Source organism: Phoca vitulina, unplaced genomic scaffold, assembly GCF_004348235.1.
Source record: "Phoca vitulina isolate PV1807 unplaced genomic scaffold, GSC_HSeal_1.0 scaffold20, whole genome shotgun sequence".
NCBI lineage: Eukaryota > Metazoa > Chordata > Mammalia > Carnivora > Phocidae > Phoca > Phoca vitulina.
The window spans coordinates 40,377,461-40,403,029 of NW_022589723.1; the positions used below are offsets into that span (position 1 = coordinate 40,377,461).

At 38.1% G+C, this 25,569-nt stretch overlaps 1 protein-coding gene across 3 annotated transcripts in view; it reads right to left on the bottom strand.

Annotated features, from left to right (window-relative positions):
• The window catches only part of HMG20A (high mobility group 20A), a 75,818-nt gene that overhangs the window by 22,327 nt on the left and 27,922 nt on the right, over nt 1-25,569 (bottom strand). For 2 of the 3 annotated variants that reach the window (XM_032417078.1, XM_032417077.1), the window contains exon 2: nt 1,236-1,328. In XM_032417078.1, the coding sequence (XP_032272969.1) occupies nt 1,236-1,324 (89 nt within the window). In that variant the 5' untranslated portion in view covers nt 1,325-1,328. Of the gene's footprint in view, nt 1-1,235; nt 1,329-23,200; nt 23,282-25,569 lie in introns of all 3 variants that reach the window. The other variant, XM_032417076.1, reaches the window with a different exon arrangement.

The following is a 25,569-nucleotide window of genomic DNA, read 5'->3' on the forward strand; positions in this document are numbered from 1 at the left end:
ACCCCAAAGCCTTCCTATCCCTCTTCCCTGCTTTATTTGTTAATCCATAGTTCTTAACAACACAGTATGTATTTTACCTATTTGCCCTGTTTATTGCCTGATGTCCCCAGGAGGCTTTAAGCTCTACAGGGCTGGTATTTTTGTCTGCTTTGGTCATTGCGTAGTATTCAGTGCCTAGAACAGTGTCTGGCACATAGGAGACACTCAGAACATTTTTCTTGAATGAATTGGATTTAGCAACGAGGCAGCTTTTAGAAAAGTCTTGGAGAGCAGTTTTATCTGAATAGTAAGGTCAAAAGGCAGATATTAATGAGGAAAGAAAGAAATGTGAAGGAAGGAAGCAGAATTGCAAAGTGTAGTTTATATTTAAAGAGCACTATAGAATGTTAAAATAATTTGTCGTAGAGATTAGCTAGCACTTCAATCTATTAGTGAATATATTTTTTCCATGGCAAATAACTTCTAAGTACAAAGATAAGAATTCAAGTGGAACAGAGATTTTCAAGGGAAGAGGGACTACTGCTATTAGTCCTTTTTTATATTCCTTTACACATTTGTCCGAAAATATCAAAGAAAGGAGACGGGGGAAAAAAAGGAACAGAAGTCAGTCAGAGCTTGCAGGCATCTTGAATAAAAGAGCCTTATTAAAAAATCTGATCTGGGGGCGCCTGGGTGGCTCAGTCGTTGAGCGTCTGCCTTCGGCTCAGGTCATGATCTCAGGGTCCTGGGATCGAGCCCCGCATCGGGCGCCCTGCTCAGCGGAAAGGCTGCTTCTCCCTCTCCCACTCCCCCTGCTTGTGTTCTCTCTCTCGCTGTCAAATAAATAAATAAAATCTTAAAAAAAAAAAAAAATCTGATCTAAAAAAACAATCTGACCTTTGGGGGAAAAATTACTTCAGTATCTGTGGCAATTCAAACAGAAAATGAACTTGATTTTCAGAGCTGGCCCTGTGGTAGGTATTTACTTAATGGTGACTATGTAATTCTCTTAACTGTGAGGAACCGATGATGTTTCCTAGGTCCATATACTGCTGTTCCAGTTCACAGGAACCAGAGCACGGCAGATGACAGTTGAATGCAGATTATAAAGCAGCTTACAGTGGCTCTCACTCTCTTTGCAAAGCATAACAAACATACCTTCTATTTTTATGCTATAAAATGGTCTCTTTAGGACCTCACACATTTTGTTTTGAAGCCTAGGTCGAGAGGCCCAGTGTCCCAAAGCAGCTGCTTACCCAGTTGTAGCCAGATCATTACTCTCCTTAGAGCCATCTTCATCTGCAAAAAGGGGTGGCAGGGTGGAGCTAGTCATCAAGGTTTCCATCTCTCTAAAAGAAAGAGAGGATAAGAAAATAATGATAATGCTTTAATTACTTCCAGTTGAAGTTCCAGTAATTTAAGAGCCAGCCTTCCTTAAACTTACCACATCAGCAGCAGAACAGAAACTGACCTAAATATTTATTTTCTTGACTTGGACATGTCAATTTAAACTCTGGTTAATGGGTTCTTGACTTTGGTCTTACCGACCGACCAGACTAAAAACAGTTAGATTTTAATAAATGGGACACAGTTTGGAAATTCCTTTTTGTTCAATCAGAATATCTTCAAAAGCATTCTTCATTTTCTGTAAAAATTGTTAAGCAGAGTAACTCAGAAGCACTGTGACCCTGAACAAGTTATTCAGTGTCTTTGAGATATAGTTTTACCAGCTTAGACACAGACAAAATTGCTGACTTGACCCACAGGGTTATTGTGAGGATTAAGCTGAAAGAGCTTCATAAACAGAGAAAGGCTAAGATCCTAAGTGCTTTGAGTATTATTATATAAAGCAAGGTATTGTTATTACAGCATTACCGGGTCTCAGTCCCAGATGAATCATCCTTAGATTAAATGGTAAAAAACTGAGACCTCCAAAAGGAAATAATGCAGAGGAAGTGGAGGCTGGAAGGCAGACTGATGTGGTACAGAGTTAAAGCAACCACACTTCCAGGTCAGAAATATGCTCTGCATCCCCATGATGACCAACGGAAATAGCATGCACCTGGATACAGGAAACTACTGAGCTCAACTGAAGGAAACCAAATAAATCACAAGAACTTGAGGTTATCAGATTGAAAGGATAAAAGGACAGAGTGACAGAGAGTAATTTCATTTAGCATATCACTACAACGAAAGATTTTCCCTTTCAAGGCTTACCACTGAGGGCGTCACCCCATACAGCTAAAAGCAGCAGCTTCCCCTTCATCGTGAAAGTGATACTCAAACAGAATGTTTAGTAGTGACCCCGAACCGTAGCCACTTAGGTGGAATGGCACACCAACCAAGAAAGAGTGCCTCAATCAAACAGGGAGAACTGAGAAGCACATTATGAGAATTCACTTCGGAGCTCCCTCAGCAGTTATTTCAGGGGCTGCTGCTAAGGGGACCGAGTGAAACCGCAATTAAGGGGAAGGCACAGCAGGCCAGGCGGAGCTAGGAGTCATCCTTCGGAGGAGGAAACACCAAGAAGAGACGGATGACGCCGACACCAAATTCTAAATGCTCAGCAGAGTCCTATACTTCCGAAATGGTAACACTGACGGTTTACCTCTTTCTTATTCTTACTTATTTTCTTGTTTTTCCTTCTACATTTGTTAGTTAGCAGACCAAGGTTCCTACACGGCTTAATGTGGAAAAAACGCATCTGTATGTCTCTTACCCATTGTGGTGGGTGGAGCATGGAAAGCAGAGAGAGGAACTTTAGACTCAATCAGGAGTTTATTCCACGTGCAGGGATGTTTGCTAACCCTTCCCAATTCCTTCAAGACAGGGGGGTTTACAAGGGGCTCTAACAAATACCACAAAATTCCATTCTAGATGTTTTCTAGAATAATCCTGATGTAAGTGTACTACACTTTAATTTAATTTTAATTCACATTATGCACAGACCAGATTAGAGCCTGGACTTTAAGGGCTGCTAACATCACCTTATCCTGATATTCATCTGAGCAAAAAAACCATTAATCAATTAGATGCCATACAGCTTACCTGTAAACCACGAGCAAACATTCAAATAGCCAGATAATTATTCCAAAACTTTATAAGGAAGGACTCAGTTAGCTGGCTTCTTTCTAAACGTCTCCCTAAATGCAAATGGCCTTTCAAGAACTTTTAAGATTCAGCATCTGAAGCTCCTGGCATTCCTCAAAACTCAAAGGCAATATATTATCTGGCAGGGGGTGAATGAAGTGTCTTGTCATTCACTATGCCACCATGACCCTCTTAGGGTGCTGCCCAGTTATCTTCCTTCAGTCATTGTTGAGATATTGGGAGGTAGCTGGACAACACAACCTTAGTAACGTATAAACAGATCATATAAACAAAGGAAGTTGAAAGAACACAAATTTCTTGCTTTTTTTTCTTTTCTTAAGTTGGTTTTACTCAACCCATATGGCTTCAGATATATTTTCTCTAGCGTTACAGAGTAGTCAGGTCCCTAAGAAATGAGTAATAAAGTGGGTGGAAGGTTAAGGGGCCAAGATCAACAAAAGAAGGAAATGAGGAAAAAGTCCAGTGAAACCCAAAGGCTTCTAAACTAGTCCAATAAGTTGGAAAAGAAAATGATTCCCAAGAACATGACTGGGATCCTGCAAGAATCTGCTTTCATATGGTCCGTGAGGGGGTGATTCAAACAGAATCACAGCCCAAGCCACTGACTGCCAAAAAGCCTTCCAGTGTAGCATCTGTGTCTGATAATGTCCCAGTACAGAGGTCACACTGAACTTTGAAAGTCTATGTGAAGCACTTAAGAAATGTAATGAATGCTGTTCTGGAAGGGAAAAGAAGAGAAATATGCAAAGACAAAGCAATATACAACTCTGGTTCTCCACTGCAGTTTACATAAGTAAGCATATCAGGCAGACGTTTCCTTACAGTAGGGACCTCCCAGTGAAGGCTTCTACCTGGAGGCCTCAAAAAACGGTATTACCTTGGGGCTTACACTTTGAACAAGGGTCTAGACTGTAGCTGTGAAAATCCAAAAATACCCTCCAACACCAGCCACTCACTGAAAAAAAAATGATGTATAAAACATGGTGCCAATTTAAGATATTTTAATGACAATTATATTAAGCACATTAGATATTTATTGGCCAATCAACACATTTTCTCCCTGTAGTAAATATGGGGAGCCAAATCATATTCAGAACATTGCTTTGGTCAATACAGGTGGAGTTTAAGAAATGTTCCTCAACTAAGATTTTCCTAGTAACCCTTCCCAACAAAAGGGATGATCTCAACAATGAGACTACATTATTCCACATGTGTTGGACAGTGCTGGAAGCCTAATTTGTACTTAGGTTTTCTGGGGTTGGCTCTTTTCAAGTGCCCTTTCCTTCCTTTCATATGTTAATCCCACTTCATTAAGTTCTTTCACGGAGAGGCACCATATTCCCTCCCCATCACACACCTCAGAGTTGAAAAAAGGGATTCTGCCCTCATTTTCCACACTAAAAGCCTAACGTAAAACTCCCATTCTTTTAAAAATCGTGTCGTTTGTCCAACCAACCTCAAATTCAAGTATTTCTGACCACTATTCCCTACCATTTTGGCTCTCTCAATTACTTCTACTACAACTGACCTCTAACCACACAAACTTCTATTCACTGACCCTTGATTTTCCCTTCTCTGTCCAGCTTAGATTCCACGGCCACATTTCAAATATTCCTTTGTCAACACTCTCAAATCTTTTGCCTTGCTACTCCTTCTACACCTCAGATATAGATCAATTCTGAGTTTTAGCTCAAGATGGTGTTGGAGAAAAATCAAAAAACAAAGGGTGCTCCTATAAATTTATCCAACCACAACTAGGCCCTCAATGTTCTCAGCAATCATTCTACATTTTCTTAGGATCTTCCCCAACTGCCCTATCAGTTCTGTCAAACTTTTCCAACCAATTCAAACCTAAGTCACCCAAACCCTCCCACTCACCCTCCTCTCTTCACACTCCCTATCCCTGACTCATATCAAAGGCCACCCTAAGTTGCTTTATTTTTTTAAACATATAATTCACACACCATAAAACTCACCCCTTTAAGTATACAATTCAGTGGCTTTTATGTATTTACAAGGCTATACCATACAACCAACACCATAATTGATTTTAGAACATTTTCATCATCCCACAAGGAAACTTGGTACCCATTAGCAGTTACTCCTCGTTCTCCCCTTCTCCAAGGCCTGGGTAACCACTAATCTCCTTTCCGTCTTTATGGCTATACCTCTTCTGAACATCTCATATAAATGCAATCATACACTATGTGGCCCTTTGTGTCTGGCTTCTTTCGTTTGGCATAAAGGTCTTCCAGCTTCATCACACTATATGCATCAGCATTTCGCTCCTTTTTTTTTTTTTTAAGATTTTATTTATTTGACAGAGAGAGAGATAGCGAGAGCAGAAACACAAGCAGGGGGAGTGGGAGAGGGAGAAACGGGCTCCCTGGGAGCCCAATGTGGGGCTCGATCCCAGGACCCTGGGATCATGACCTGAGCTGAAGGCAGATGCTTAACGACTGAGCCACCCAGGTGCCCCTCGTTCCTTTTTATGGCTAAATAATATTCCATTGTAGGGCTACGTCACATTTTGCTTATCCATTTATCAGCTGATAGACCTAGGTTGGTTCCACTTTTTGGTCACTGTGAATAATGCTGTTTATGAACATTTGTGTACAAGTTTTCTTGTGGACATGTTTTCAATTCTCCTGGGCATATACCTAGGAATGGAATTGCTGGGTCATATGGTAACTCCATATTTAACATTTTGAGGAGCTGCCAAAGTGTCTTCAAAAGCATCTGAACCATTTTACATTCCTCCTAACATTAGGAGAGGAGTAACTCTCCTAATATATGAGAGTTCCAAATTCTCCATGTCCTTACTACACTTTTTAGGAATGCTAGAGAAATATCAATTCTAGCCCTTCTAGCTTTCCACATGGACTAAGGGAAACATACAACTCCAGCTCTCTCCAAACATCCTGTCTCACCTAAAGGGAGAAAAAACCTGAGCACTGGAGGTTACAGTCCAGGGGCACAGGCTCACCAAAAGACTGAGACCTAATTATAAAACTATAGAATGCTTCTCCCTCTACTCTTATCACTACATTACTGAAGGCCTATGTACCACAGTTCCTTTTATCTAGTATGTCTACTTTTCAACAAAGAATTACAAGGCATACTAGCAGACAAAAAACAGTTTGAAGAGACTGAACAAGTAATATATGCATGAATACTGAAGCTTTCAGACCAGAATATTTTAAAATTATATGTTAAGGGCTTTAATGGAAAAAGTAGACAACATGCAGGAAGAGACAGATAATGTAAAATATAAACAGAGAGATGGACATTCTAAGAATAAATCAAAAAGAAATGCTGGAGATAAAAATAACATAAATGAATATTTTTGATGGATTTATTAGTAGACTGGACATAGCTAAGGATAGACTCTCTGAGCTTGGTAACATAAGAGAAATTTCTAAAATGGAAAAGCAAAGAGAAAACAGACTGGAATACAAAAAAGGGACAGATTATCCAAGAACTGTGGAATAACTACAAAACGTGTAACATACATGTAATGGGAATAGCAGAGAGAGAAAAGAACAAAAGCAATATTTGAAGCAACAGTGACTGAGAATTCCTCCAAATTAATGTCACAAAGGCTCAGAGAATACCAAAGAGGAATAATATAAAAAACAAACAAAAAAACTATAGTAAAAAAAATCATATTCAAACTTCAGGAAATCAAAGACAAAGAAAAAAAATCTTGAAAGAAGCCAGACCAGGGGGGAGGCTGGAAAGAGGGTGGAGTAAGAGGACCCTAAGCTCTCCTTGTCCCATGCATACAACCAGATAACACTCACATCAGTGTAAATAACCCAGAACCACCACCCGCGCGCCGCCCCCCCCCACAGGCGGGCAGAACAGACTCCACAACTGAAGGTGGGAAGAGGATATACTGAAGAGGGCAGGGAGGGCGGAGATGTGGTGAGGAGCCAAACTGCTGCTGTAGGCTGCTGGGCTGGCCAGGGGAAGGGAGCTGCAGGCTGGGAGAGGAAAAGAAACAAACTATCACTGGGAAGCCTGCATGAGGAAGAGGAATTCCTGTAACATTTGGCTTTCAAAGTGAGAGGGCCAAATTTCCTGAGTTCTTAAAACCAGTGGGACTTATAGCATGGAATTAATTTATCTATCTATCTTTCTATCTATTTATTTATATTACATTTATGTTATGTTAGTCACCCTACAACATTATTTATTTATTTATTCATATTATGTTATGTTATGTTAGTCATCAAACAGTACATCATTAGTTTTTGATGTAGTGTTCCATGATTCATTGTTTGAAAGCACGGAATTTAGAAAATCAATGCGCTCGGTTCTGGGACAGCCCGGAGGGCAATAGGAAGCGGAGTCCCTGCTCTTAAAGAGACAGCAAGACAAAAAGCCAGCGGAAATACAGCACAGAAGCAGCAGTTTAAAAAATGCTTGGGGCATATGAGAGGGAGAGTAATTGACTCATTCCTGAGTGTGTCCTAGAGGGCCAGGGATCACGGAGGAGCTTCTCCAGGAACAAAGGAGCCAACGGCAGCCGCACTCACTATTTGCTACCTAAGTTGTTAACACCAAACCCCAACTCCTTGTGCTTTGGTGGATCTACCTTTTCCAGTCAAGTTTGCCTCAGTCCCCTCCCCGAGAAGACTGTGCCAACATTGCATCTCCCAACCCACCTCCCAATCCGTGTTGCAGTGCCTCAGTCCTGGTGGTGGTGGAGGGCCTTGCAAGTCCTAAGTGCACCTTGATAAAATTGCATACCCCACCTGTGGACCAAACACTGGGCAAAACAGGCAAAGAGAGCCTTTCTAGACAACTAGACTGAAGGAAAAAGTGGCCAGGACACAATAGTGGATGCATGCAATACACACAGGAGACACCCCTTGAAGTACCAGGTTCTGGTAAACAGAGGATACTGTGCTGCATGGCACTACAGGACCTCTTCTTCATAAGGCCATTACTTTCATGAGCAGGAGACATAGCTGACTTTCCTCTCACACAGAAACAGACACAGAGCACTAGACAAAATGAGACGAATATGTCCCAAACGACAGAAGAGGACAAAACCACAGCAAGAGATCTAAGCTAAATGGATATAAGTAATATGCCTGATAGATAATTTAAAGTAATGATCATAAAGATACTCGCTGTACTTGAGAAAAGAGTGGAGAACATCAGGGAGACCCTTAACAAAGAGAGAAAAAAGAATCAGAGATGAAGAGCACAATAAATGAAATTAAAAAATACACCAGATGGAATAAATTGCAGGCTAGAAAAGGCAGAGGAATGAATTAATGATCTGGAAGACAGAGTAATGGAAATTAATCAAGTTGAGCAGGTAAGGAAAAAAAAATACACAAATGAGAACAGACTTAGGGAACTCAGTGACTGCATCAAGTGTAACAACATTTGCATTATAGGGGTCCCAGGAGAAGAAGAGAGAGACAAGGGGACAGAAAATTTATTTGAAGAAATAATAGCTGAAAACTTCCCTAACCTGGGGAAGTAAAGAGATATCTAGATCCAGGAGGCAGAGAGATCCCCCCAGCAAAATCACCCCAAGGAGGTTTACACCAAGGCATACAGTAATTAAAATGTAAAAAAGTAAGGATGAAAAGAGAAAATTTAAAAGCAATAAGAGAAAAGAAGACAGTTATACACAAGGGAAACCCCATAAGGCTCTAAGTGGATTTTTCAGCAGAAACTTTGTAGGCCAGAAGAAAGTGGCATGATACATTCAAAATATTGAAAGGAAAAAATCTGCAGCCAAGAATACACTATCCAGCAAGGCTATCATTCAGAACTGAAGGAGAGATAAAGACTTTCTCAGACAAACAAAAGCTAAAGGAGTTCATGACCACTAAATCAGCCCTACAAGAAATGTTAAAGGGGAATCTTTGAGTGGAAAGGAAAAGCTATAAGTAAGAATAAGAAAGGTAGGAAATACAAAAGTAGTAAAAATAAGTATATCTGTAAAAATCATTCAAAAGATTCATAAAACAAAAGAATGTAAAATATGATATCATACAACTAAAACATAGGGGAGGGAAGAGAAAAGACTGGTTTCAAACTTAGGCAACCATCAACTTCATATAGACTGCTACATGCAGAAGATGTTATATAAAAACTTAATGGTAATGACAAATCAAAAACCAAACATAGATACACAAAGAAGAAAGAGAAAGAAACCCAAGTATATCACTAAAGAAAGCCAGCCAACTGTGAAAGAGAGCAAGAGAAGAAAGGATCAGGGAAGAACTACAAAAACAATCACAAAACAAGTACCAAAATGGCAATAAATACATATCTATCAATAATTACTATGAGTGTAAATGGATTAACTCCTCCAATCAAAAGACACAGGATGACGTAATGGATAAAAAAACAAGACCCATCTGCACACTGCCTACAAGGGACTCGTTTCAGACCTAAAGACACATGCACATTGAAAATGAGGGGACAGAGGAACATTTATCATGCAAATGGATGTCAAAAGAAAGCTGGGGTAGCAATACCGATAAGGGACAAAATAGACTTTAAAACAAAGACGGTAATAAGAGACAAAGAAGGACATACATATAATTATTAAGGGGACAGTCCAATAAGAAGGTATAACAATTGTAATTCTTATGCACCCAACATGGGAGTACCCAAATACATAAAACAGTTAATAACAAACATAAAGGAACCAATCAACAGTAATATAATAAGGGTAGGGGACATCAACACCCCACTTACATCAATGGACAGATCATCCGAAGAGAAAATCAACAAGGAAACAGTGGCTTTGAATGGCACACTAGACCAGATGGATATAACACATATATTTAGGACATTCCATATGAAAACAGCAGAATAAAAATTCTTCTGAAGTACACATGGAATATTCTCCAGAACAGATCACATATTAAGTCACAAAACAAATCTCAACAAATTCAAAAATATCCAAGTCATACCATGCATCTTTTCTGACCACAATGCTATGAAACTAGAAATCAACTGTAAGAAAAAATCTAGAAGAGCACAAATGGAGGCTAAGTAACATGCTACTAAATCATGAATGGGTCAACTAAGAAATCAAAGAAGAAATAAAAAATTACATGGAGAGAAATGAAAATGAAAACAGAATGCTCCAAAATCTTTGGAATGTAGGAAAAGCAGTTCTAAGAAGGACGTTTATAGCAATACAGGCCTATCCCAAGAAGAAAGAAAAATCTCAAATAAACAACTTAACCTTATACCTAAAGGATCTAGAGAAAGAACAACAAACAAAACCTAAAACCAGAAGGAAGGACATAATAAAGATTAGAGCAGAAATAAATGATATAGAAACCAAAAAGACAATAGAACATATCATTGAAACCAGAAGCTGGTTCTTTTTGAAAAGATCAATAAAATTGATAAACCTCTGCCAGCCTCAAAAAAAAGAGAGGACTCAAATAAACAAAATCACAAATGAAAAAGGAGAAATAATAACCAACAACATAGAAATATAAATGACTGTAAGAGAATATTATGACAAATTATATGCCAATAAATTACACAAACTTAAAAGAAATGGATAAATTCCTAGAAACATATGACCTACCAAAACTGAAGCAGGAATAGAAAATTTAAACAGACTGATTATCAGGAATGAAATTGAATCAGTAATAAAAAACCTCCCAACAAACAAAAGTCCAGGACCAGACAGTTTCATAGGGGAATTCTATCAAACATTTAAAGAAAAGTTAATACCTACTCTTCTCAAACTTTTCCAAAAAACAGAAGAGGAAGGAAAACTTCCAAATTCATTCTGTGAGGCAAGCATTACCCTGATACCAAAATCAGATAAAAGACACCACAAAAAAGGAAAACTAGAGGCCAGTATCTCTGATGAACACACATGCAGAAATCCTGAACAAAATACTAGCAAACTGAATCCAACAATATGTTAAATCATTCACCACTGGGGCGCCTGGGTGGCTCAGTCATTAAGCATCTGCCTTCGGCTCAGGTCATGATCCTGGGGTCCTGGGATCGAGCCCTGTATCGGGCTCCCTGCTCAGCGGGAAGCCTGCTTCTCCCTCTCCCACTCCCCCTGCTTGTGTTCCCTCTCTCACTGTCTCTCTCTGTCAAATAAATAAATAAAATCTTAAAAAAAAAAATCATTCACCACAATCAAGTGGGATTTATTCCCAGGATGTAACGGTGGTTCAATTTTCACAAATCAATCAATGTGATACATTGCATCAATAAGAGAAAGGATAGGAGCGCCTGGCCTGGCTCAGTTGGTCGAGCATGTAACTCTTGATTTTGGGATTGTGAGTTTGAGCCCCATATTGGATGTAGAGATTACTTAAAAATAAAATCTTAAGGAAAAATAAGAGAAAGGATAAAAAACATATGATCATTTCAATAGATGCAGAAAAAACATTTGATAAAGCACAATATCCACTTATGATACAAACTCTCAACATAGCAGGTTTACAGGGAATATACCTCAATGTAATAAAGGCCTTATATGAAAAATCCACACCTAACATCTTACTCAATTGGGAAAAACAGAGCTTTTCTCCTAAGGTTGGGAACAAGAAAAGGATGTCCACTTTCACCACTTTTATTCAACACTGTGCTGGAAGTCCTGGCCACAGCAATCAGACAAGAGAAAGAAATAAAAGTCATCCAAATTGGTGAGGAAGAAGTAAAACATTTACAATTTGCAGATGATATGACAATATATATATAGAGAATGCTAAAGACTCCAACAACAACAACAAAAATACCAGAACTAACAAATGAATTCAATGAAGTCACAGGATACAAAATCAATATATGGAACTCTGTTGCATTTATATACACTAATAATGAAGTAGCAGAAGAGAAATCAAGAAAAACAATCCCATTTACAACTGTACCCAAAATAATAAGATACACAGGAATACACTTAACCAAAGAGGTGAAAGGCCTATACTCTGAAAAGTATAAAACGGTGATGAAAGAAATTGAAGTTGATACAAAGAAATGGAAAGACATTCCATGCTCATGATTGGAAGAACAAATATTGTTAAAATGTCTATACTACCCAAAGCAATCTACACATATAATGCAATCCCTATCAAAATACCACCAGCATTCTTCACAGAACTAGAACAAACAATGCTAAAATTTGTATAGAATCACAAAAGACCCCAAATAGCCAAAGCAATCTTGAAAAACAAAAACAAAACTGGAGGTATCACAATTCCAGACTTCAAGTTATATTACAAAGCTATTGTTATCAAAACAGTATGGTACTGGCACAAAAACAGACACATGGATCAATGGAACAGAATAGAAAGCCCAGAAATGAACCCACAATTACATGGTCAATTAATCTTCTACAAAGAGGCAAGAATATGCAATGGGAAAAAGAGTCTTTTCAACAAATGGTCTTGGGAAAACTGGACAACTACATGCAAAGGAATGAAACTGGACCACTTTCTTACACCATACACAAAAACAAACTCCAAAATGGGTTAAGGACCTAAATATGTGACCTGAAAGCATAAAAATCCTAGAAGAGAAAACAACAGGCAGTAATTTTTCTGACATTGGTCATAGTAACATCCTTCTAGATATGTCTCCTGAAGGGAAACAAAAGCTAAAATAAACTATTGGGACTACATCAAAATAAAAACCTTCTGCACAGTGAAGAAAACAATCAACAAAACCAACCTATTCAATGGGAGAAGATATTTGCAAATGACATATCTGACAAAGGGTTAGTATCCAAAATATACAAAGATCTAATACAACTCAACACCAAAAGCCCCAAATAATCTAATTGAAACACGAGCAGAAGACACGAACAGACCTTTCTCCAAAGACATCCAGATGGCCAACAGACATATAAAAATTTGCTCAACATCATCATCAGTGAAATGTAAATCAAAACCACAATGAGATATCACCTGACATCGATCAGAATAGCTAAAATACAAAATTCAAGAAACAAGTGTTGGTGAGGATGTGGAGAAAAAGAACACTTGTGCACCGTTGGTGGGAATGCAAACTGGTGCAGCCACTGTGGAAAACAATATGGACTTTCCTCTAAATGTTAAAAATAGAACTACCCTGTGATCCAATAATCACATTACTGAGTATTAACCCAAAGAATGTGAAAACAGTAATTTGAAGGGATATATGCACCCCTATGTTTACTGCAGCATTATTGACAATAGCCAAACTATGGAAGTAGCCTAGTGTCCATCAATAGGTGAATGGATAAAGAAGATGTGGTATATATATACAATGGAGTATTATTCAGGTATAAAAAGAATGAAATCTTGCCATTTGCAACGACATGGATGGAACAGGACAGTATAATGCTAAGCAAAATAAGCCAGTCAGAGAAAGACAAATATATGATTTCATTCATGTGGAATTTAAGAAACAAAGCAAACAAGCAAAGGAAAGGAAAGAGAGAGAGAGGCAAACCAAGAGACAGACTCTTAACTATGGAGAACAAACTGAGGGTTTGTTTGAGGGGAGGTAGTGGGGGGATGGATGAAATAGTTGAAGGGGATTAGGAGTGCACTTGTCTTGATGAGCACTGAGTAATGTATGGAAGGTTGGGTCACTACATTGTACACCTGAAACTAATATAGCACTGTATGTTAAAATAAACACTGGAATTAAGATAAAATTGATCCATTCACATCTCCTGAGCAGGGAGAGGGGTAAGAAAGAAGCCAGCCCCCTAAAAATATCTAACCTACAGGAGCAAAGATAAGAATTATATCCAATCTCTCCTGAGAAAGTATGTAATCAAGAGAGGGGATGAAATATTTGAAGCGTTGAGAGAAAAAAAACCCAACAGCCTAGATTTCTGTACCCTGTGATATCATATTACAAAAGTGAAGGAGAAATAAAGACTTTCACAGACAAAGAAAAATTGAAGGAATTTGTTTCCAGTAGACTGCCTTGAAAGTAGTACTTGAAAGTGAAACAAACAAACAAAAGTTCTTCAGAAAGAAGAAAAAAACAATACTGGTAACTTGGACCCACATAAGGAAAGGAAGACCACTGGAGAATTGAGGGCAAAATAAAAATGTTTATTTTTCTTATTCTTAATTGATCTAACAGATAACAGCTTGTTTAAAGTAATAATACCAACAGTGTATTTGATTATGCATGCTTACACACACACACACACACACACACACACACACTCTTATGTAAAATAAATGACAGTAATGATACAAGGGATGGGAGAAAAGAATTAGAGGAGTATTTTGCTATTATATGGTACTTGAACTACCCATGAACGTAGCAGTGTTATTTGAAAGTGGACTTGGAGTAGTTTTAAATGCATATTGCAAACTCTAGGGCAACAACTTAAAAAAGTAAAAATAGAAAGAGAATTGATACGGTAAGAAGAGAGAGAAAATGGAATCATAAAATGCTTAATTAAAACCACCAAAGGCAGAAAAAGTGTAGAAGACAAAAAAAAAAAAAAAAAAAAGGAACAAAGAACAATAGCAACAAATAGAAACCAGTAACAAAGATGATAAATATTAATCCAACTATATCAATTATCACCTTACATGTAAATGTTCTAAATACACCAATTAAAAGACAATGATGGTTAGAGTGAAAGAGTGACTGAAACACAAGTTTCAGCTATACGTTTTCTATAAAGAACCCACTTTAAATATAAAGACACATATACATTAAAAGTGAAGGAACGGGAAATGATACTACATCAATTAAAAGAAAGCAAGAGTAGCTATATTAATTTCAGACAGAGCAGACTTCAGAGCAAAGAAAGTCATCAGGAATAAAGAGGGGCATTACATAATGCCAGGGGGCAATACTCAAGGAAGACATAATAATTTTTAATGTTTATATGTCTAACTACAGAGGGTCAAACATGTGAAGCAAAAACTGATAGAAGTGTAAGGAGAAACAGATGAATCCACAATTATAGTTGGAGACTTTAACACCCCTCTAACAGAAATAGACATTTCAAGAAGATAGAAAATCAGTAAGGTCATAGTTGAACTCAAAAGTACCACCAATCAACTGGATATAATTGTTATCTGTAGGACTACTTAATCTAACAATGGTAGATTACACATTTTTCTCAACATGGCACATTCACCAAGATAGACCAAATTCTGGGCCATAAAACATACCTTAATTTAAAAGACTAGAAATCATATAATGTCTACTTTCAGACCACAATGAAATAAACCCAGAAATTAGTAACAGAAAGAAGGCTGGAAAATCCTAAAATACTTGGAAATTAAACAACACACTTATAAGTAACACATGAGTCAAAGAAGAAATAAAGAGAAATTTAAAAATATTTTGAATTAAAAGAAAATGAAAATAGAACTTGTGAAAATTTGTGGGATGCAGCAAAAGCAGTGCTTAGAAGTAAATTTACAGCACTGAATGCATATACTAGAAAAGAAGAAAGATCTAAAATCAATAATCTAAGCTTCCACTTTAGGAGACTGGAAAAAGAAGAGCATATTAATTCCAAAGTAAGCAGGAAATAAGATATAATAAAAATTAGAGCAGAAATCAGTAAAATTGAAAATGGGAAATCAATCAAGAAAATCTACAAAACCAAAAGGTGGTTCTTTGAATAGATCAATAACATTGTTAAGCCTCTGGCCAGGCTAAGAATAAAAAAGACACAAATTACCAATGTCAGAAATGAAAAGGGGACACTACTACAGATCTCACGGACATTAGAAGGATAATAAAGGAATATGATGGACAACTTTATGCCCACAAATTTGATAACCAAGATGAAATGGACCAATTCTTTGAAAGATACAATCTGCTCAAACTCACAAAGTAAGAAATAGATTATCTGAATAGGTCTATATCTAATAAATAAATTGAATCAGTAATTAATAACCTTCCAAACTAGAAAGCACCAGACCCAGATGGGTTTACTGGAGAATTCTACCAAACATTTAAGTTAGAAACTATACTAATCCCCTACAAACTCTTTCAGAGAACAGAAGCAGAGGGAATACTTCCTAATTCATTCTGTGAGGCCAGCATTATCCTAATAACCAAAGACATCAAACACAAAAAAATATAGACCAATATTTCTCATGAACATAGAGGTAAAAATCCTCAACAGAATATTAGCAAATTGAAGCAAACTACGTATAAAAAGAATTATACACCATGACCAAGTGAGATTTATCCCAGGTATGTAACGCTGGTTCAACATTCAAAAATTAATGCAGTCCATCACATCAAAAGGATAAAGAAGAACCACCACATGATCAGATACAGAAAAAGCATTTGATAAAATCCAACACCCATTCATGCTAAAAATTCTCAGCAAACTAGGAATAGAAGAGAACTTCTTCAACTTGATAAAGAACATCTACAAGAAACCTAGAGCTAACATCATATTCATGGTGAGAAACTCGAAGCTTCTCCTCTAAGATCAGGGATAAGGCAAAGATGTCCACCCCCCACCCCAAAAGCTTTCCAACATCATAGTGGAAGTCTTAGCTAATGTAATTAAGACATGAAAAGGAAATAAAAAGTATATAGATTGGGAAGGAAGAAATAACTCTGTTTACAGATGACATGGCTGTCTATGTAGAAAATCTGAACAAATTAACAAAAACTCCTGAAACTAATAAGCGGGTATAGCAAGGTTGCAGGATACAAGGTTAATATGTAAAAGTTAACTACTTTCCGGGGTGCCTGGGTGGCTCAACTGGTTAAGCATCTGACTCTTGGTTTTGGCTCAGGTCATGATCATAGTGCTGTGAGATCGAGCCCCATGTTGGATCCACGCTTAGCTCGGAGTGTGCTCTTCCCTCTCCTTCTGCCTCTCCCCCAGCTCGTGCATGTTCTCTCTCTCTCAATAAATAAATAAAATATTTTTTAAAAAGTTAACTGCGGGGCACCTGGGTGGTTCAGATGGTTAAGCGTCTGCCTTCGGCCCAGGTCATGATCTCCAGGTCCTGGGATCGAGTCCCACATCGGGCTCCTGGCTCAGTGGGGAATCTGCTTCTCCCTCTCCCTCTGCCTCTTCCCCTGCTCATGCTCTCTCTCTGTATCTCTCTGTCTCAAATGAATAAATAAAATCTTGAAAAAAAAGTTAACTGCTTTGCTGTATACCAGCAATGAACAAGTGGGATTTCAAATTAAAAACATATTACCATTTATATTAGCATCCCCCAAAATGAAATACTTAGGTATGAATCTAACAAAATATCTGTAAGTCCTATATGAGAAAAACTATAACCCTGATGAAAGAAATCAAAGAAGTAATAAATAAGTGGAGAAATAGTCTAAGTTAATGAACAGGAAGACTCAATACTGTCAAGATGCCAGTTCTTCTCAGCTTGATCTATGGATTCAACTCAATTCCAATAAAAATCCCAGCAAGTTATTTCATGGATATAAAAAAGCTGATTCTAAAGTTTATATGGAGAGGCAAAAGACCGAGAATAGCCAACTCAATACTGAAGGAGAACAAAGTTGTGAGACCAACATTTCCTAACTTAAAGATTTTCTATTAAGTTACAATAATCAAGATAGTGTGGTACTGGTAAAAGATCACTGAATAGAGAGCCCAGAAATAAACCCATATAAATACATTCAACCCATCTCTGACGAAGGAGCAAAGGCAATACAATGAAGCAAAGACTGTCTCTTAACAAATGGTGCTGGAAAAACCAGACATGCCAAAAAAAAAAGAAAGAAAGAAAGAAAAGAAAGAAAGAAAAAAAAAAGAATCTAGACACAGACCTTAAACCCTTCACGAAAATTAACTGAAAATGGATCAGAGGGGCGCCTGGGTGGCTCAGTTGGTTAAATGTCTGCCTTCAGCTCAGGTCATGATCCCAGGGTCCTGGGCTCTCTGCTTAGTGGAGAGCCTGCTTCTCCCTCTCCCTCTGCCTGCCACTCCCCCTGCTTATGCTCTCTCTCTCTGTCAAATAAATAAATACAATCTTTTTAAAAAATGGATCAGAGACCTAAATGTAAAGTGCAGAACTACAAAATTCGTATAGGATAACATAGGAGAAAATCCAGATGACCTTGGGTATGACAGATAGAACAACAAAGGCACGATCCATGAAAGAAAGAACTGATAAACTGGACTTCGTTATAATGAAAAACTGTTCTTCTGAAAAAGACAATGTCAAGAGAATGAGGAGACAAGCAGACAAGCCACAGATTTTGAGAAAGTATTTGCAGAAGCCACATCTGACAAAAAATGTTATCAAAAATATACAAAGAACTCTTCAATCTTAACAGTAAGAAATAAAGAACTCATTTAAAAAATGGGCAAAAGACTTGAACAGACTCCTCACCAAAGAAGATATACAGATGGCAAGTATCCATATGAAAAGATGTTCAATATCACCTGCCATTAAGGAATTGAAAATTAAAACAACAATGAGGGGCGCCTGGGTGGCTCAGTCGTTAAGCGTCTGCCTTTGGCTCAGGTCATGATCCCAGGGTCCTAGGATTGAGCCCTATATCAGGCTCCCTGCTCAGTGGGAAGCCTGCTTCTCCCTCTCCGACTCCCCCTGCTTGTGTTTCCTCTCTCGCTGTGTCTCTGTCAAAAAATAAATAAAATCTTAAAAAAAATAATAAAACAACGAGATACCAATACATAGCTATTAAAATGGTTAAAATCCATAACACTGATAACACCAAATGCCAATGTGGATTTAGAACAACAACTCTATTCACTGCTGGTGGGAATGAATGCAAAAATGATATAGCCACTATGGAAGACAGTTTGGTAGTTTCTTAAAAACTATATTCTTACCAACAATTGAGTTCCTTGGTATTTACCCAAAGGAACTGAAAACTTACGTCTGCTAAAAACTGCACATGAATGTCTACAGCAGCTTTATTCATAACATCAAAATTTGGACGCAACTATGTCTTTCAGTTGGTGAGTGGATAAACAAACTGCAGTACATCCCGATAATGGACTGTCATTCAGTGCTAAAAATAAATGAGTTATCATGCCATGAAAAGACATGGAGTAAACTTAAATGAATATTACTAAGTGAAAGATGTCAATCTGAAAAGGCTACATACTATATGATTCCATCCATATGACATCCAGATTAGGCAAAATATGGAAACAGTAAAAAGATGAGTGACTGCCAGGATTAGAGGGGAGGCAGGGGTGAACAGACAGAACACAAAGGATTTTTAGGGTCGTGAAACTACTCTGCACACTACTACAATTGTGGATACATATCATACATTTGTCAAATCCCATAGAAGGTACAACACCAAGAGTGAACCCTGATGGAAACTAGGGTTTTGGGTGATGACTATGTCAATTAAGCTCACTGACTGTAACAAATGTATGATGTTGGTTGGAGATGTAGACGGTGGAGGAGATTGTGGCATGTGTGAGGACAGGGAATATGTGGGAATTCTTTGTACTTTCTGATTGATTTTGTTATGAACCTAAAACTGCTATAAAATATAAAGTTTATTAATTAAAAATTACCATAAATATTATATATTTAATATGTTATAATTATACAATTTATAATAAGATAGTCCTGTTATAAACATGCTTAAGAATAAATACAACCGATTTTGATATGCATGCAATTTAACCAGAGTAGGTGAAAGCACAAAGACTTACTAGAGAATAGTCTACCAGCTGTGAACATTAAGCTACAAGCAGTCAGCAGGCTGTAGGCATTAATCAATATGTTTTACAGAGGGAATAAGAACACTGGCTAATCCCATTAGGCAGTTAACTGGGGTTCAGTTAAGTGAAATTCAGTTAAGAACTCTTTCACTGTAGGTTTTGATATGGTAGATGAGAAGGAAAAAGATAATTAAATACTTCTTTGGGTGGGGTAGTTAGCATGGGGGAGATAACTGGAATATCCATATAAAGCTTAGGGTTACTTTAAGAAAAGGGCATAATGAGGTATGTGTCTAGCTGGGGGTTAGGTGGGAGTGTGCAGAAAATATGGCTCTCTATTCCTAAAATGCAGAGCCTAGGCTCGTGTAAGTATAAATATTATTAATTTATATATATACATTTTTAAGATTTATTTTTTTTAGAGAAAGAATGTGAGCAGAGGGAGAGGGAGAACCTTCAGCAGACTCCCTGGTTGAGTGTAGAGCTGGATCTCAAGACCCTGAGATTGACCTGAGCCAAAATCAAGAGTTGGACGCTTAATCGACTGAGTCACCCAGCTGCTCCTATTATTAATTTTTAAAAATTTTGGTAGGGTAGTGTAGGAATTATTTTTTTTAATTTTTAAAAAAGATTTTATTTATTTGTCAGAGAGAGAGAGGGGGCAGGGGCACAAACGGGGGAGCGCCAGGCAGAAGGAGAAGCAGGCTCCTTGCTCAGCAGGGAGCCCGATGCAGGACTTGATCCCAGGACCCTGGGATCATGATCTGAGCCGAAGGCAGACGCTTAACTGACTTGAGCCACCCAGGAGTCCCGGTACTGTAGGAACTAAACAATAAAGAAAAGGATTCATTCACTCAACAAATATTTATTATCTAACATTCTAGGCACTTCCTGTGTACTGGGATACAAGTAGTGATCAAACAGGACAAAATCCCTGCCCTCACACAGCTCACAGGACACTGGAACAGATAGACAAAAAACAAGATTAAAAACAAGTAAAATGAATAATATCACATAGTGATGAGTACTAAGAAAAAAACAGAGCCAGTAAAGAGGAGAGGAAGAGTTCAAGGGAAGAGGGTGTCTGGAATTTTATTTTATTTTATTTTTATTTATTTATTTGACAGAGAGAGACACAGCGAGAGAGGGAACACAAGCAGGGGGAGTGGGGGAGGGAGAAGCAGGCTCCCCGCCAAGCAGGGAGCCCGATGCAGGGCTCGATCCCAGGACCCTGGGATCATGACCTGAGCCGAAGGCAGACGCTTAACAACTGAGCCACCCAGGCGCCCCGTGTCTGGAATTTTAAATAGAGGCCAGGAAAGACTTCCCTGAGGCCTGAAGGAGATGCAGGAGAGAGCGATGCATGTCTGTGAGGACAGAGCGGCCAGGGCGGGGCGAACACCTAGTGCAAAGGAGAATACTGAATGTGCCCGAAGGAGGCAAATGTGGCTGGACAGAAATAGGGGCAAAAACAGTAGATGAGGTCTGAGAGCTAATAAGGGCTCTCATAGGGCATTGTATAGGGCTTTGTAAGTCACAGTAAGGACTTTGGCTTCTTACTCTGAGATGAGAAGCCACTAGAGGTTTTGAGTAAATAAGACACGCTATCTAACATTTTTATAGGACCACCCTGGCTGCTGTTTTGAGAACAGAATGAAGGGTAGAGAGGGTCAAGGGCGGAACAAGGAGTTCATTTGGAAATCTACTGCAATAATCCATCTGAAAGATGATGGTGGCTTGGATCACAGTGGCAGCAGTGGAGGTGGTGAGAAGTGGTTAGATTCTTGACTTGAAGGTAGAACTAATTTCTCAGTTCAAAGTAACTGAAAAAAAAAACTAGGACTAAAATCTATAAGCTGTGGCCTGCATATATTTCAACTGTAGACTCATAACCTGTTTAGTGATAAATGGTGGGCTCTCCTAGCAATATACTACTTGCAGTTTTTGTGAAGTTAAATATTGTACAGTGTTTTTTGGGGTCACAAAGGACATAATCCAGCCTCATTTAATGCAAGTGCTTGTAGAGTTTCACCAATATTTCACCAACAAATATTTCTTGAGCACCTTTACTGTGTGACTAAGATTATGCTTGGTGTCAAGAGGTACGTAGGTTTGCTTTATAGAATTTTACAGTCTCTTATGGTCCTTGGTCTAGAGAAACTATTCTCAAAACAACAAGAAGTGGGGGGAAGAGGCCAGAATTAGAAACAAACATAAATCTTCCATCTCTGTCTGTGATTTTTTTGAAGTAAAAGTTTTGCAAACTTTTGAGTCAGATATTTTCTTTTAAAAACATGGAAGTATTAGATCATCAAAAGAAACAGAGCACTGTTTAGATTTCCTTCTAGACAGTTTGATTACTGTACGTGAATTTCCCCCCCACAATGGAACCTTGATGGAGAATTGTTTTCATTAGGACACAATATGTGTTATGAGAAAAAAGAAAACCCCAAACATCTAGAAATAGTGTTTCGTATCGGGTGTAAAGCACAGCAATAACATAGGGAAAATACCTCTTCCAAAGCAAGAATCTGACATTTTACAAGCAGGGTGTTGCCTTTTGAGTTCACAGTCCACCTATCTGGTTTTTTCATGGTGGATGGTGGGTCCCAAGTGGCCCTTCCTACACAGGCTATCTAAGCACTGCTTTTATTATTAGTAAACAAGGAGATAACTGCCTAAGTAAGACAACTTCTGGCCCAGTACCGGAACTAAGAGTTAAAGTAATCCAATAAAACTTGGCATTACTTTCTCTGGATAGAGTACTTTGCCAAACAATTTCCTGGGACACTTGGGTACTATGAAACAGTAAAACGGTGGATGTGTATGAGGTGGGGGGAGGAGGGCTGGGAGGAAGGTGGGGAAGAGCAACACCATAATGGGCATACTCCTGGTAGGAGGTCATATGATATACAAAAAGGTGTTTTCAACAACATGCAATGTTATAATCTAATTTTACATTTGGAAAACCAAAGCAATCAAGTATACAAAATACAGAAAGTTAATGTTCTTGTTTGGTGAAGACACATATTTTTTCACTTACTTCTTGGTGATTCTCATGGAGGGTATACTAGAATAGAGGAATTTTATGTTTATCAAGAGGGGAAATGAGTTTTAAATGAGTTGGAAATCAGTTTTAAAGCTGAAAAATAAGGTCTTTCACAGTTTATTATATGTAACTATGATATGCATTGAAGACACAGAGTTAAATAAGATTGACAAGAAATTCTTGTCCTTTTACAGTTGATGACGTAGTGAGGGACAGATGGACAAACAGTAAAAAAATGTAAAGGTTGTAGCTGATGTGTGTAAAGATATTTATTTAAATCTGAGAGAAAAACAGGGAAGAGACAGATGAATTGAACAGATGCTCATTATCATAATAAATTCACAGATGCATTGGAGATCTGAAGGCAGCAGAAAATACCAGCTAAGTAAATGCCTGGGACGGAACACTTAGTGAAGGGTACTCACATGTTTGGAATCCAGTTTCATATCAGAGAGGTAGACAGAATTCCTTTCTTGCTCTAAAACAAAATGGTTCAAGCCTAGAATCTGAGGAAAGCAATATATGAGAGAGCAGAAGAAACAAAGGTCGCTAGTATTTTGAACCAAACAAAAACTTACTAGTTAACAGTTCTAGGGGAAGGGTCCTTATTGGTTCAAAGAACAGTGCTCCTCTATTTTCTTTTATTTTTCACTGTTCTCTTCAGCTCAAACCTGCAGCTGTGAAACAAGACTGCAAAGAAGAGATGGAAAGAATGTTCCTTTCTATTACAGGCAACAACTCCGAAACCTTCTACCCTTTCAAAGCCGATGAATACTAAAAGATGACATGTTTTGAGAAGGAAAATTGGAGATCATTTATAAAAACTATAGTGTAAAAAAAAAGGAAAGAGACTCCATCAAAGTGTTCTTCATTTTAATCAACTGATAAATTAAATTCTCTTCCTAGGAAGAATTCCTAAAAGAAAAACAGAGAGCTTTGGGTAGCAGGGAATTTTTCTTCAGCCAAAAGTTGAAGACAAAAAACAAAACAAAACAAAACCCCAAAACATTTTAGTTGCAGGGAGGCCAAGCAGTAATAGTCTTCATTACTTTGAACAGTAAAATGAAATTCAGTTTTCCCCACAAAACAAATAAGACACAATTGTAATGTGCTTAATAGAACAGTTTCAACTAAAAAGGAAAAAATTTAAAACAGAATTATATTTCTATATTTTGATTTTAAATCTTAAATCTTCACAATGCTCAGGGCTTCAGAAAGTAAATCAAATGGTCCCCAAATTCAACTTTGACATATTTAATGCTCCAGAAGTACAGTTTCCTAGGAACATTGTTCCTTTAAATACCCTACCCAATATGATAAGGCTTTGCCCTTCATACACAGAACCTCTAGGCTCTCACCGACCCAGGCAATTCCGACCAAGTGTTTGGATGTTATCTTTCTGTTTTATTATAAGCTACTCATTTCATTTCCTTTTTTTTTTTTTTTTAAGATTTTATTTATTTATTTGTCAGAGAGAAGAGAGAGCACACGCAGGGGGAGTGGCAGGCAGAGGGAGAGGGAGAAGCAGGCTCCCCGCTGAGCAGGGAGCCCGATTCGATTTGAGGCTTGATCCCAGGACCCTGGGATCATGACCTGGGCTGAAGGCAGACACTTAACCAATTGAGCCACCTAGGTACCCCTTGTTTCCTTTGTTTTTAGGTGAAAAAAAGGGAAACAAACTGAGGATTTCAGAAGGGATGGGGGTGGGGGATGGGGTAACTGGGTGATGGGTATTAAGGAGGGCATGTGCTGTGATGAGCACTGGGTGTTATACACAACTAATGAATCGTTGAACACTACATCAAAAACTAATGATGTACTATATGGGGGCTAACTGAACATAATGAAAAAAAACCCCACATTATCAGGTGCCTGGGTGGCTCAGTTGGTTAACCGTCTGCTTTGGGCTCAGATCATGATCTCGGGGTCCTGGGACCAAGCCCCGCATCGGGCTCCTTGCTCAGTGGGGAGTCTGCTTCTCCCTTTCCCCCTACCCTCTCCCCCCACACCCTGCTTGTGCTCGCTCTCTCTTAAATAAATACATAAATAAAATTCTTTAAAAAAAATAAAACCACATTATCTGTAACTCTAATTGAGGAGTAACCAGACTAATTATAGCACCTCAAAGATTCTTGGTGTGTATTTACTAAAATCTGACAAATCTGTATTTCCAGAGTTGCCTATTGCTGTTCAAAGACTCACTTGTCTAGTAAGGCAGGACTAGGTCTCAGGGAGTAAGAATGTGCAGAATGATTTATTTTGCTCCTCTTTCTGCATTAAATGCACCCACTTGTGTTAGTGCAAGTTACTTCTGTCAAGAACAGAAATCCACTGGACCACCAAGCAGAGGCATTATATGATTACCTGCTTTCAATACCTTCATATGTAAAATGGGGCTAATACCTTCTCCATTTAACCCAAAAAGATGTGGTGAAGATCAAATAAATATTTCTTTACGTGCTCTACAAACAACAAAAGAATGTGAAAGCTCTTTTTGCTAATCATGTTACAAAGTTTTCAATGAAATATATATGAGAAAGTATACTATACAGACTATATTAGAAGGCCACATACAAATGAAAAAAAGATTGGAAGGAAACACACCAAAATGCTCAAAGTAATTATGTTAGGGTGGTGGGATTACAAGTAATTACTTTCTACCTTTTGTTTTAACTCCCCAACATCCAGTCATATGGTTATGTTACTTTAAAGAAAGAGGAAAGTGCCATCAAGAATCATAGGCTTCTTAAACTTCAATTTTAATTTCACACACAATACATGAATAGTTTCTTTT